This window comes from Haliotis asinina, chromosome 5, assembly GCF_037392515.1.
Source record: "Haliotis asinina isolate JCU_RB_2024 chromosome 5, JCU_Hal_asi_v2, whole genome shotgun sequence".
NCBI classification, from domain to species: domain Eukaryota; kingdom Metazoa; phylum Mollusca; class Gastropoda; order Lepetellida; family Haliotidae; genus Haliotis; species Haliotis asinina.
This window is the reverse complement of record NC_090284.1, coordinates 68,639,859-68,655,275: the sequence shown is the minus strand read 5'-3', so window position 1 is coordinate 68,655,275 and position 15,417 is coordinate 68,639,859. Positions and strand designations below refer to the sequence as shown.

At 38.8% G+C, this 15,417-nt stretch overlaps 2 protein-coding genes across 8 annotated transcripts in view; one reads left to right on the top strand and one right to left on the bottom strand.

Annotated features, from left to right (window-relative positions):
• Positions 1 to 4,723, top strand: part of LOC137285130 (phosphoinositide 3-kinase adapter protein 1-like) — a 31,515-nt gene extending 26,792 nt beyond the window's left edge. For 3 of the 5 annotated variants that reach the window (XM_067817353.1, XM_067817356.1, XM_067817355.1), the window contains one exon: positions 1,792 to 4,723. In XM_067817353.1, the coding sequence (XP_067673454.1) occupies positions 1,792 to 1,917 (126 nt within the window). In that variant the 3' untranslated portion in view covers positions 1,918 to 4,723. The remainder of the gene's footprint in view (positions 1 to 1,791) is intronic. The other 2 variants (XM_067817354.1, XM_067817357.1) reach the window with 1 other exon arrangement.
• Positions 4,724 to 6,407: 1,684 nt separating this feature from the next.
• The window catches only part of LOC137285129 (rap guanine nucleotide exchange factor 6-like), a 151,195-nt gene continuing 142,185 nt past the window's right edge, over positions 6,408 to 15,417 (bottom strand). For all 3 annotated transcript variants that reach the window (XM_067817349.1, XM_067817352.1, XM_067817350.1), the window contains 4 exons: positions 14,052 to 14,213; positions 12,897 to 13,013; positions 11,593 to 11,769; positions 6,408 to 10,025 (listed from right to left, as the gene is read on the bottom strand). In XM_067817349.1, the coding sequence (XP_067673450.1) occupies positions 9,997 to 10,025; positions 11,593 to 11,769; positions 12,897 to 13,013; positions 14,052 to 14,213 (485 nt within the window). In that variant the 3' untranslated portion in view covers positions 6,408 to 9,996. The remainder of the gene's footprint in view (positions 10,026 to 11,592; positions 11,770 to 12,896; positions 13,014 to 14,051; positions 14,214 to 15,417) is intronic.

Genomic DNA, 15,417 nt, shown 5'->3' with positions numbered 1-15,417 from the left:
CATGAAACGCACACTTTTGTACAGTATCTTATCGCAACAGCTACCTTCCTTCAATTATTAAAGGAATGCAAATTAACATTTTTCATTTTATCAAAGCACGCTTACAATAACTGCTTTTATGCTTCAACTTGTGTCTGTTCTTTGGTTTCATCACCTGTATATCTGACTCATCAGCCTTACGCTATCTTGAAACAATAGCACTTTGTAAATTTCCTTTATGAATGGTTTACCAAACATTTGATCTCTCAAACAAATACTCCTAACAAATAATACCTTGTATCTAGTTATACTAATGCAGACATGAACAATATCATCTTCGTATTCAGGGCAAATGTCATCTCCATTGCTTATTTATCATACAAATCGCCCAAGTCCGGTTCGAGTAACCTAAATTCCATCTTTATCGGGTTTATTCTCAAATAAACAGACCTTACTATGAATTGTGCTTACAGTGGAAGTTGTCAAAACCTCAGCCCCATCCATGGCTTGTACATTTACCTTCAGCTCTACAATCCATCACACCTTGTCTAAACCGGATTTTTCCTCCTTCAGTCCCAATGAGTGCCGGTTTAGATAGCTTTCGCTGTATTTGAATTTAGGTTTCCTTTATCGATGTAATTCATGCTGTCAGACAGTGTTGTGCTATCTCTTTGTTTCACAAACAGATCGTCAACACTTGACCTCGTGAGGTCAGAAATAGATGAATCCTTTATCAGTACTGATAGCATGGAGGTCATAGTTTCCCTATGACACTACATGGTGCACATCGCTTTCTTTTGTGCATAGCTTGAACTGCAATCCTACATAGCATCTCTGAATAACGAACGTACCAATCAGTACATTATGCTAATCTCCCTTCTGGCCTGTACAACTTTGGGAACCCATGTGTTCATGGCTTAACGTATTGATAGTAACGTTTATTAATTAGCAATTGAACGTATAAAAGATAGTAACCTGTGTTATTCATCACCTGAAGATGCAGAGTGGCCTTCCTAGTAAGTGGTCAGTGCTTGTGGTTAAAGGATAAGGCTAAGACGTGAACGCGGCGTTGCGCCTTACTCAGTCACTGACTGAAGGTGTAGATGGTAGTTTCATTATTCATCACTTGAACATATAGATAGTAACTTATGTTATTTATCACTTGAACGTATAGATAGTAACTTATGTTATTCATCACTTGAACGTATAGATAGTAACTTATGTTATTCATCACTTGAACGTATAGATAGTAACTTATGTTATTTATCACTTGAACGTATAGATAGTAACTTATGTTATTTATCACTTGAACGTATAGATAGTAACTTATGTTATTTATCACTTGAACGTATAGATAGTAACTTATGTTATTTATCACTTGAACGTATAGATAGTAACTTATGTTATTCATCACTTGAACCTATAGATACTAAACCTACGTTATTCATCACTTGAACGTATAGATAGTAGCCTGTGTTGGTGATCACTTGAAGATCCAGATAGTAACCTTTATCATTCATTGGTTGAACAAACGTTATGTCAGTACGAGGCTGATCGTAGAACACGGTTATGAATAAGTTATTGTTTCTAGATTATTTCAACTCAGTGTACTAATTTTTGTCTTAAACTTGTAGCAGAGGTGTTTATGTGAACTCACAAACTACTGTTCTTACTTTTTTAAGTTGCAAAATACAAAGACGTTATTGTCCTTATTGATGATGATGGTGGTGGTAGTGGTCATGATGATGGTGGTGGTGGTGACAACGATGATGATGATGATGATGATGATGATGATGATTTCCCCTTTTCCAGCGTGAATCGCACCGGATGGAGTTTCTGGCCCAGACGGACAACATGGAGGCGCCCCCCATACCGCCTCGCACCTACACCCGCACCAACATGGCACGCCCAGTCCCCCAGCCACGCCCACCCAGATGATCCAATCATCGCTCCTCCTCCTTGCCCACCTAACTTATGTCACATCTCCATGTCAGACATGGAGTGTAAATACGAACACTGGCCGTGTATATTTTACAGACAGATGTAAATATATATTGTTTCTAAATTCATAATCAGTGAAAGACAACATTAAATGGTCAACAAAACCTATGCACGAAAGGAATGCAAGGGAAAATATGGGGGAATTCTGTATAGAAGTTTTGTGTATACAATGTATATGTTTGTACAAAGTATGTAAAGTTGCACTCATAACTGAAAGTAATAGTTACGCCAAAAATCAACTTCTCGTGGGTAAGGAAATCTAATGATGTCGAGTTATAACTTGAAAGATGAGGAAACTGTCAGTTTGGCGTGTAATGAGTTTGATGCAGAAACGTATCCAAATATATTTTGCGAAATGTTGATTTATCATCTAAATGTGTGTTCCAGTGGAGATATTGCTTGTGTGGGATTAAATTATATCTCCTTGGAGACATCGTTTTGACAGAATATTTTGTACGATGTCCTGACATCATTCCTTACATGACTCACAATGCTATGACGTCAAAAAAGTGAGGGCGTCACAATGCCATGACATCGCTTCACTGCAAGTTAAATGGTAGTACAGTGTTCAGAGACGTACATTTTTCATTGAAAAGTATGAAGTGTGAATTTTGGGTGATAAACAGTATATTATCCTGTGGTCTACTTATATGAATTATATCAACACGATGATAAAAGTAAATGTATCCTCGGCAAGCCTCGGATATTTGTAACTTTATCAAACTGTGTTGATCTTGTTGATATCAGTAAACACTCTATATTTCTCCACTTGTCAACAAGATCTACCAGTGTACTCACACAGTGTACGGACGGAAATGACAATGGTGTGAGGACACATCAGTAATTGTTTTATCTCAAGGTAAACAGGTATTATTGACCGAGTGGTTGTGTTCATAGATCAGCAGATTTCTCGTGTCAGTATTCCAGCCATAACTTCAACCATGAGAAGCCAGAATTATATCTTATGATATTAGTACTTTTTCTACTTTAAGAGAAAAATAGATTGTAAATGTTAAATGGTTAGAATCGTTTGTACTTATGGTAAACCTGTGTTTCTAGATAGTCTTGTGTACAGAAACCACGTCACTTGTCAGACCAATGTCCTTAATCCTCATACCCCTTTCACACTTGAGTCGGAATGAGCAGGAATGCTGTCGGAATTAAAATTTCTGGAGATTCCTGGAAATTTAATTTGAACTGAATTCTAAATCTTCTGACTGCATTCCGAATGCATTCCAACTATTTGTGTCAATTCTTGTGACATGCCCGAACGTTTTGAACATGTTCAAAACTTTCCAGTACATTAGAAGTGGAAGAATATTGAACGGCATATGAGGTGCATTTGAACTGCATTCTAAGTATCCTTACTGCATTCAACTGCGTCCAAAGCATTCTCAATACATTCGCTGAAGAACAGTAAAGACAAGTCACTTCCAAATCCTGTCAGAATGTCTTGAATGCGCCTCGACTAAGTCGGAATGTATCTCGATTTTCCCTGGACTTCAGGAGGAATATGCTTCAAATGTATCGGAATATTTCGACTTAAGTTTGAACACAGCTCGAATGTACTTTGAATACAGTCAGAGGGTCCCGAATACTCTTCAAATGACCTCTGGCGTCGTCAGAACTCGGCCGAATCTCACAATAACGTGTCCACCTGTCACTTGAAACGACTGATAGCATTTGGGAGTCGCATGCTTATAAAGCTTTTTAAAATGTTTATTTTGACATTCACCACCGACTTTTGGAAACATTGTTTTCTGATTCCCCTCGAGTTCTGTCAGTTCGAAACAGTGTGACAGGGTCTTCATGCCAGTGCTTCATGCTTCATGCCCGTGCCTGTCAACACGGGAAAGCCATACACTCATGATTCTGTGCACACAGTAGTGAATGGATACAGTAACACACCCACCAATGGGGATACAGTACCAGACTTAGCAGTAGACTTCGCTTGGGGCTATAGTAATAGACAGCACAGGGTACAGTATCCAGGGGGTACAGTAACAGACTTAGCAGTAGACTTCGCTTGGGGCTACAGTAACTGATTTAACAGTAGACAGATTCACCTGGGGCTAACAGACTTAGCAAGGGGATACAATAACAGACTCACCAAGGGGTTACAGTAACACACTTATGATATACAGTAACACATGTGGCAGTAGGCTACAGTAACCGACTTAGCAAGGGGATACAGTTACAGGCGTAGCAATAGGTTACAGTAACAAAGTTAGGAGGGGATACAGTAACAAAGTTAGGAATATGTGTGTTGTGTGTGTGTTTGTGTGTGTGTGTGTTTGTTTTGCGCCTTAGAACTTTTTTTATTGATTATATTCCAGTTTTCATTCCTTTTTTGAGTGTGGTGTATGTGCCACAATATTTGAAAAAAAGAGAGAGAGATTTGAGCATCATGTACATCAAGCATTGTTTTATGTTAATCTGCTTAAAAAACAACAATTTGCATACTATTGTTCATGTTTTGTATGTAACTGAGCAAAACTTGATGTATATGGGCAACTCTTTTGTGATTCACAGATCTTGAACAAATAGAACTTCCTGTTATAAGCTGATCCTTTCGTCCTGGCGCGTACAATACTCATGTTCATTGTTCTGCAGAAGTAGGATAGCATCTTGCTCTTTAGTTCCCATGAATGATGATCATTTTGTAGGCATCACTTTGGCCTCTACTACACTTGTGTGATAAAATGTGATATGAATAAAAGCTTTACGGGCTGATTGCAATCAAGATATCTTTTCTCTTGTATGTAGAGATCATAACATAGAAATGCAATGACTGGTCGACACGAGAAACTGTGAAACACGCCCGAAACATTGGCATGGACCATTTCTGTTCACGTTTTACATAGTGTCATTCATATTGTAGACAGTATGGTGAAAGGTCGTCAAATCGCTGCGAGCCATAGCTATAGATGATTTCATCATAGTAACAGTGGCGTTTAATCTTCAATGCAGTAGACATGATCAGGTCGGGAAAGCGTGATCTTCAGCGGGATGAAGACTTAGAATATATTTTGCACGGTGGACAGATCGGTATCCTAAATGTTCATAGGGAAACTGACTGTAGTTTAAAAGAGTATCTCCAGACACAAAAATGTTAATGGTCGGCACCGTAGAAGGTACGGAATCAACAGAAAAAGACTTCAACAAATCGAATATGAAAAAGTAAATTGTGTTAAAAGTAAAGTCGAATATTGGAGTGTTCTGACGAGCGTACAGGCAAAGTGAGTTGCCAGACCCGGGCGTAAGATATCTGGGGGTGATCTGACGAGCGTAAAGACCATGTGAGTTGCCAGATCTGGGGGTGGGTCTGTACAGATCATGGTGATTCGGTTTCCAAGTCCAGGTGAGTGGAAGATATTAACAGCCATACCAAGACAACTTACGTGTGCAGATATTCTGCCGACTATACAGGCCTACGTTTTATCCCTTAAATTCACTGGAAACATGCAACCCCGTATATGTGAATGTTTGATCAATCGAGGGCAGGCGCGTAGCAAGCCATTTTTCGTGGAGCCCGATAGGTTACAACGAACGTTTCATATTGAGGTATTCGGGGTAAGAATTATAGTTTGTTTTTTTTCAGCAAAGATCAAGTGTAAGTCCGGACTTTTACTTTGTAATGGTGGCTACGCCACTGTAGGAAAATGAAGACATCTCAAAAGTGGTCTTTCTTAGAGTACTCGACCAACATGTTTTATTGTTTTCATACACCTTGTCCTGTTATGGTCTTAATGTCCACCCGTTACCATCTGTGGATACTCCTAATTATTTCACTGATCGCCAGATATTTTCGATTTCACCTCCTTCGCCCCACTTCCAAACACAAACATAAACATACATTTGCATGTATCATTTTACTTGGTGTCTCTTCCCAATTCTAACTTGGAGTTGACATGTCACTATTGTGACCAGGGCAACTCAAAGCTGAATGTCATCAAATGAGCGTGTCACATAATTGCTCATTGTTACGGGATAAGGCAGGTCCTGTTGCCATGTCAAATTAGTTCAGATCATGATGTAAGGTCATATTTTGTAATGTGTCGGTCCACACTAAGTTGAATATATGCATCATCTGACCGTGTTCCACAAAACCATGAAATCATGTACATTTACAATGGAAGGGATTTTCAACGATGAATTGGTAGAATTTGGAAGTTATTCTGGCGAGAAACTCCAAGGCATTGGTGTGGAACAAAATTCTAGGAGAGAGAGTGTGGTGCTGGGGCAAGTCATTATGGAGTAAGGTCGTTTTTTGGCAAGTGATTCGTGCATTTTTTATTGTCATGACATCGATTGGATTCTCCACTTGGGCACAATAGGACTCATGTCCTCTAAGTTTTAATTACCATACTGAGCTAAAAGTCCATAAAATATATGCACTCATTTAAATGAAGCACGCAGACAAAGAGTATATTTCTCTACCTTGAGTGTTTTATTCACAGTTAAAGCATACGTAAATTCTGTACAAGACACTGATAAAAAAGACAATGTGTAATATGCCTTGAACAAATGAGAATGTACATGAAATTATACTACACAATTGCTAGATCAGACTGGGTGAAGGAGAATTGCTTGAACACATACAACTGGAGCTAGGCCATACCTATGGTAGTTGTCTCCCTTTGACACTGAAATACAGTGGGATGCATCTCATGTACACTAATTCATTAATTATTCAGGCTGGGATTTTTTAAAGTATCAAGTAAATGAAGGAAACCTTACAGTAACCTGCAAAGGAGTGTATCGATTTAACTTAAAAACAATAAATGGTTTAGATTTAAACATTATTCAATAATGATAAGAAAACATGATGACATCAATGTCCTTCATGTTTTTTATCAACCTTAAGACTAAGTGAACGGTATTTAATATATCATAGACTTGATGATTTATCATAAAAACATCAGTGTCCCGCACTAAAGCATCCCACTGCATCAGCAGCCATTACAGGGAGATCATAAACTTTAAAACAACCAAACTTAACATTTTCAAACAGCGTATGCTATTGTGAACTTTTGGCACATTGTAAGAAACAATGAAACGAGCTTCTCTTTCTCCAACAACCCTCCACGCTATACACAGTTTAGGGAACTGCCTTACGTACTGCATCTACCAACTGAAAAACTTCCCCATTCTTCAAAGATACATAGGTCCCTTAAAACAGAAACAGAAGTGTTTCACAAACCTGAACACTTTTCCTGAAATCTTGAGATCAAACTTTATGAAATATTATGGTACAATGTCAAACCGCTTATCATCTTCAGCAACATTTCAATGGTTGAGTAATTACAAGTAGAGAAAAGTTCAGCTCATGTATCCTGACAGACCTGCCTGTATGAGTTCAAAATGATGGTAAAGAATCAAATGGGACACATTCTGAGACACTTTTTGCATCAACCAAATTGAAGACGTAAAGTTCTGAAGCACACCTTTTGCATCAACCTAATGTACACCTTGAAGTCATGCAATTTGTAATTCTCGTCCTTAGTACAAAATTGAGGCACTTTTTGTCGAGAGTACCACCTCCTGACCATTAATGACAACAGTGACAAGATACAATAAGACTTAAACCTATTTCCATGAAAACTGAATATACAGATATAGCTCTATTATATTAAAACATTTTGAAGCAAAGAAACAATTTGCATTATTTTATCATAATTTCTGACTTACTTTTAATTACTCTTATAAAAAGTACAACCACATGCCTAGTTTAACCCCTTGATAGACTAGATAATCAACCATTCATGCTTATATAGTTAACACAAGATCATGCAGTCAAGTATATGTTATGACTGAACAACATAGGCATTATTGCGCACATTTGTCATATACAACTCATTAAATGCTGAAGAAATGCAGTTCTAATCAAGCTACAAGAATTGTAGTAAGAACCAATGAGAATGGTCTCATAATATTGCCTACATATCTGAAGGTGAGCTACAGAAGCTAAGCAACAGTTTTCATTCCAAGAACAGATGAGGTTGACACAAAGAAAGGAAGACAAAAACAAACACATGATTAACGAAACTCTTCTTCTATGTCCAATGGCACATACTGTTAGACATTTTCATAGTGGAATATCTGTCTGGGTGAATCATGATTTCCTTGTCAATCAAATATTGCTATTTTTATACATTATATGCATAACCATGTTGGGATAGCTGAAACGCAAGAAACAGTCAGTCAAAACTAGTTCACCTTCCATGACTGGAAACTGTCCTTTTGGTGGGAATGGTATTAGTCTACACACATATTTCATCCTGATCAAATAATGAGAATATAAAACGATATCTCACTGTCATGATAATCAAACTAATTTGATCCCGTAATGTCAGAAAGTGATGTACTTTCCCAGCAAAGGCAACTGTTCAGATCACCATCCAGGATTTTATTGATACTATCCATAAATTGTGTTGATAATAGTTTCAAATCACATTTGTTAAATCATTTCAAACTCAGATACGGGGACATTCAAGATCAACAGCCATCGTGATGTTCACCTAAAAGTAAGGCAGCTGTACTGAGCATGATTCAGTGGCACAGTTGGAACTTGTATAAAATGTATCTGCGCAATTAAGTTATAAAGTTAGCATGTTTAAAATGTATATTCTCAAATTATTTTGAGTGTTACCAACGCTTGTTTGCTTCAGTCCAGAGGGATATGATGAATACTCAGTTGGTGTTTCATCTGACATATAGCAATCTGAACAGTTTCCAGTACAGGATTAGTCTCTATAATATCACTGATATAAAAACAATTTTAAAACTCTGATCAACTTTGCCTATAGGTGTGGCCCAGCCCTCCTTGATATCTTGCATAGATTTGCAAGTGTAATGCCGTTTGCTACACTGTAACAAACAAATGCAATATCCAGTCTGTTATGTGAAATGACTACACTTAGCGAGCAGACAGTAAATCTGTACATAATGCACTGCCCTAGGTCAACAGTTGTTCCTGGTCATCTCCCACTTGTATTGTCACTGATCAGTCTGGACCATGTCCAAAGCTGTGAGATTCATACCAATGTTCATCAAAGATTTTGATTTTCAAAGTGTTCCAAGGGAGATAACTCTTTCAAATACTGTCTCAAGCGGCCATTTTGCTTGTCCTACAGCCAGACGGGAGTCAGTGGCTCGAAGAGTGATTATTTTAATTAACTGTTGCAAATTTACTATTTGCGCATTGAGACTGCAAACATGGCCATTTGCTGTTTTTAGACCTGTTAGTGAACAACAGGATGCTCCAATGAGAAAACTGTCAGCACTTTAGATAGGTGGAGTCCATTGAAAACAGTATTAGTCCCGAGATCCTTAAAGGTTATAAGCCCACACATAGCACAAAACACTGTCCACTGACACGTCACAATCCTTGGGCTAAGAGTCTATGATGAGTATAGATATTTCTTGAACAGGTTTCTCTGTTCACATATTTAAACACACAAAGTTTCCCCACGCCGACACAAATTCCGTATAGAAACATTCCTACAAGGTCAGCTGCTTGCGATGAGTTGCAGGCTGAGAGAACTGTACATAGCACCATGGTATGTCCCCTCCTATCCAGGCAAGTAAATTGTTGTCTCCCCACCTTCCAGGGGGGTAAATTCTTGTCTCTCCCCACCTTTCTGGCAGGTAAATTCTTGTCCCTCACACCTTTCAGGCAGAAAAACTGTTGTCTTACCCGACCTTCCAGCATGGGTAAATCACATTTCCCTGCCCAAATGGATGGGCAAAGTATAGTCTGTCATCTGCCCATGAAATGGGTTAATTCTAGCATCCCTGCCCATTAGGATGGGTAAACTGAAGACTGTCCCTACCCACAAAGAAGGGTAGACCATACGTCCCCACCCAACCACATGGGTTTGACATTCAGGCTCCATGGCTGTGGCTGATCAGATCAAGTCACCTTTAAGAGCTGGAACCTGTCAGCCATGCCAGTTATATCACAGATTTAAAAGAATTGCACCATTTGGGTTGTGATATACACTGGCCTGGTCTTCATACAGCGGACACTTGTTCATCTCCATCTGAAAACAGAAACAAAACACACACATAAAACTTAAACTACTTACAGGCACCATCCCATCATATACCCACATATACTTCTTAGACAAAATTCTAAAATCAAAACTAAAAGATCATTTCATTCCAAAAGGACGTTCAACAACACTGACATATCGCATTCAACATGGAAGAATAAAAAGAAACTGAGTAATCTGAAGTTGTTGGCATGAAATGCTCATCACAGCACTATAACATAACTGACATTACCAGCATGCCATGACACCTATCTGTAACAGTGAGGCTCATCTAGTACAGGTTTCACAACACATCCACCACCAATAAGCCTCAACATTCACAACCATCATGCATCCACAAAAATGTCCACTCAGTGGTAAATTGTTCGACAGTACTTTGCATACAAAATCAGCAATAGCCAGAAGTACTCTAAAAATCCTTAAATCCATCAGTCAATTTCAGCAGTCACTGACTCAATCACACATACATAACAATCATATAGGATCTATGATGGAGCAAATGTTCTTTGATTTATCAAAGTCATAACTTTTCATTCATATTACAAACAGATTTTAAAAACTGACCAAAAAAGCAGAAACACTTGAACATGTTTACAGAAATAATAACACATGTTGGGACAAACATCAAAGCACACACATAAACATCTGTGGAGTGACCCTCAACCAAACATTCAATACACAGATAACAAGCAGCTCAAACAACTGCAATCACCACTTCAACACAAACAGCAATAGAGATATTCTGTATTATCTCCCGTTGACCGTGTCCCTTTATGTGTAACCTTTAAACATCAATTCCAAGCATTAAAACATCATTACTACAGGTACTGTTCCTACCTCTTATTGTCTCAAACCTGGTACACAATAAAACATAAATATTTACCTTTTCATTCTTACATACAACAAAATACTTTCTACATCCTTCTTGGAACGAAATATGACAAAACTGATCCAAATTGAACACTGCTCTCAGGTAAACCTCACAATAAAAGTAAACCTGGCCACAGATGACCTTATTCTAAACAAGAAGATGCCTTCTGTCCTCTCAAATTCCATGAGAAAGACATGTCCCTGAATCCCCACAACACAGAACACAGATCCTTTAGTGCTGGAACATTTATTTTTTATCTAATGCCAAAATGAAAGACTTTCTTTAGAATACAGTCACATGAAACACAATCACACATTTCTATCATTGCTAGTATTTTCTGATGCCAAAGTAAAGCCCTCCCTAAACACAAGGCCAGTTCCAACAACAAGACCACAATTGTAGTTCAAACCTATTTTCTCTGATGCCAACATAAAGACCTTCTTCAGAACATGATCAAATGCCAGTAACATGTCCTCAGTTATTGCAAGATCATTTCCTCTGATCCAAGTATAAAACCCTTCTTATGGGCCTAGTGAAATATGGTTACACATCTTCACTGTTTGCTAGAAACACATCCTGTTATTGCTAGAACCCATCCTTAGATGCCAGAAGAACTCCACCAGAACATGATCCACACTCTCACAGCCATGGGACACATAACCCGTGTTCAACTAGGACACATACCCGCTACTGTGTTATCATAATCCCCCTCCTGGTAGAACCCTACCCCCTCATGAGAGCGGGAGCGTTCTGCCTGCCATAATTGTTTCTGCCGTGCAAGTGCCATTTGAGTAGCCGCCTGGTAGTCTGGAAGTGGCAGCCGCCGGCTGGGATACGCTGGGGGATTGTAATGGCAAGACGCTGACAGGACAAGAGGAGAGAAAAGGCACGATGTTATTACATATCTCATGCTTGTTTCATATACAAGACATACATAAGCAGTGATAGACGAACACCCACAGTGTAGAGAGCCTCATATCATTAACGTAATCATTCCTTTCTTTACATATATTGTTTAAAACTTCCTTGTTCCCATAAAGAAAGAAAACAATGGTTTCACCAATTTACAGTTATCGTAAACTCCATTATTGTTAATCACATTCATACTTCCAACATAATTTTTAAAAAGCAAGATTCAAAATGAAGTATGAAAGATGCAAATGGATGCTGGGTAAGCCAATTTCCGATGTTACGAGTAGATCAAACCAAACACTGGTAGTAGGACATACTACAGAAGGTGTATACGTAAGTGGAAGCCAGCAGCCAGCCTGGTTCTATGGTGGTATACAAGTAAGCTCTCTGTACTGTGTCAGGTGCCATCTGGGTGTCTACGACACCTGCATGCATGGGGTGGCGCACACACGTGTCTATACCAGTCATGCAGGGTGTTACAGCACACTCACAGGGGCAACACTACACACTTGGCATGGCACACTACATCTAGTACACCAGGAAAACAATGGTCTTGCAAAACAACATCTCTACACAAACTTCCATGTGTTTACAAATAAGAAAACATCAGTGACTATTATTTGAAATGAAAATCACAGATCATCTATGGGGTGCTCATCTATGGAGGTAACTCATTGAAATCCATTCTGGAAGTACATATATTTCTTTTTCAACCTCATAAAAATGCCTCATAAAAATGTTATGAATTTAATATACACAACTTAAAAAGAGTTAAAGAACACACAAAATTTTCATATGCTAATGACCATGAAACATTAATTACAAACAAAGGGGAAATTGTGTTCTTTAATTTCTTTTAAGTTTTCATTTTAATTTGTAAATTACCAATAAACACAATAAAGTTCTATCAGTGTACAGCATATCATTTGCTAACAATCATCTGACCACACACGTGTATACATTATGACTGACTATACCATGCATGTTTGTTATATAGAGTGTGAAATGTTAATATCCCTCCAGCACATGCAGGCTGCATGATTGGTTGGTGTGTCTGTACATGGCCTGGGACTCACCTGCAGGGGCTGACTGTGGAGCATTCTGCATGACGGAGTGGTAGGAGGGGAGAGGGGGGCGGGGCATCTGGGCCTGGGGGTAGGAAACATGATGGGGGTGGAGAGAGTTCAGCGGCGCTGGAATCAGACAGGCGAGCATGGTGTTAGTTAAAGTTGGAAAAGTACAGATAGAAGATTCATATGCATGCTGCCCGATGGACAATGTCTGAGAATTCGATGTATAATTTAACAAAATATGTTAGTAACATCCTGTAGTACACTGCATTGGGGTTTGTGGGATGGACACACTTCTGACAGATCAGCAAGTTTGTGAACTGAAGCCTGAGTTTTACTCTTGAGAATACAACATGACACAATTCATGAATGGCAATGGTTTCATTAGGCATTCCTTTATGAATACATGTTCATACAAAAGTAAATAACTACTGACATCCATCTACCAAACACAGCAACATTCAGCTATAAATGGTATCCCACACATAGTAAGCTATGGAGTAATAGTCATATCACCTACATCCTTTGCTGTTGATGTATTACGACAAGCACGAAACCAAGATCAATTCAGTCACTGTTACGATCACTTATTCTGTTAGAAGCTAAGGTGGACCTATTCCAGCCAGGGAACCCAGTAGAGACCTTCATTCAGTTTCCATCTCACACTAGCGCACTGACTATTCAGAAATACCCCCACTCACTGATGCCATCTCACCTTGATACTTCAACTACATAATTATACAATCTCTGCCTCACACTGGTGCACTGACTCTTCAGTTATACGCCCACTCACTGAAGCCATCTCACCTTGGCATTTCAACTATATAACTATACAATCTCTGCGTCACACTGGCGCACTGACTATTCAGAAATAACCCCACTCACTGACGTCATGTCAAATTTGTAGCTTAACTACATTACTTCACAATCTCTGCCTCACCATGGTGCTTTAACTATTCAGCTATACCCACCCACAAAAGTCATCTTACCATTGTGCTTTAACTATTCAATGAATTAATCCCTAAATCCCATCCCAGCATGGTGCTTTCACCTGTATCCTGACCACAGTCTCAGTCTTACTGTGGTGTTTTAACCTGAATCCTGTCCCACAGTCTCCATCTCACTGTGGAGCTTTACCTACATCTCCATCCAAAGCCTCACCTTGCTGCCCCTTCCTGAGTACAGGCGGCGAGTTGTATGATCCAACAGAGCTGCTACTATGGCTGTCAAAGCAGTGTCCGGAATCAGTCTCAGAGGAACTCTGGTGCTGGTAACTGTTGACACTACTGGTAGGGCTGGCAGAGTCTGTGGACCCTATTGAACCTTTGGAGGAAAGTCAGTACAAGGTTATTTGGCTGCATCAGCAGCTTCAGCATACACAGGGCATATAAAGTGCTCACAAAATAGCCTGAACGAGCTTGATACACTGATATATATTTACCAGACAGAGAGTAAAATGGACAGTGTCTAGAAGCATACTTTGTTATATGTGAATTAGGTGTTGTGCTTGTCAACAAATTTCATTTGCATATTCATCATAGACGAATATTTAATATGTGAAGTAGACACACTTATGGTGACATATCCATTAAATGTCCATAGGCTTTGGACTGAACATGTAGTACATATCTCCTGTTGTGGGTATATTGAGGACACTGGTATGGATCCCCACATCGGACTAGCAGTTCTTCTGGGTGTCTCCAGTCAGTAAAAGCATCAAGTATAGTTAGCATTTGGAAGATAAGACATGGTCATCACCCTTGTTGACACAGTAGATAAAACATAAAGAAATGTCAAGAATATTCACTGAACTTTGTTGGTTCTGTTCAGAGAAGAAACTTGATATGCCATATGGAAAAGAATATGCCAAGAAACACAACTCAGACACAAAACACTAACTGCAGACTCGTTTCAATGCCAAACAATTTTTTATATACAGCTTCAAAATCATGAAAGAACTTGAAATCTACCCTTTTGTTACATTTGTGAAAGAACAAATCTCAACATGGACAATTCTGACTACTGAGATTCCAGCAATTGTATTGTTCATTCCATCTGATATCACATTAAATCTGCAAGAGAATGGTCGATATTAGGATTCAGTTGAAGCATGTCAGCACAAACAATCATGACATGACAGGACCATAACAAGGACATGACACAGGACAACTACAGACAAAAGCAGACATACAAAGCCAATAGAAAGCCACACAGAAGCCGTGTATCACATGCATGCCACGCCCACACCCATCACAGCAACTCAACTAATTATGGCCAGGTTAGGTGAACGAAATCTGCATGTACATGGTGAAATTAATACAGAATTAAATTGGAGACTATTGCAATATAGACCAATAATGATTCATGGATGATATTTATATACATATATGATTAAAAAAGGGGAAATGATGTGATTTGAATATGTGAAAATTCAGAATGCAATGAAATTTGACAAAATTGTCTGATCAAACATACATGATGTTTTTTTCAACAAAGTGCCAATGGACATAACATCAGCGCACAACAT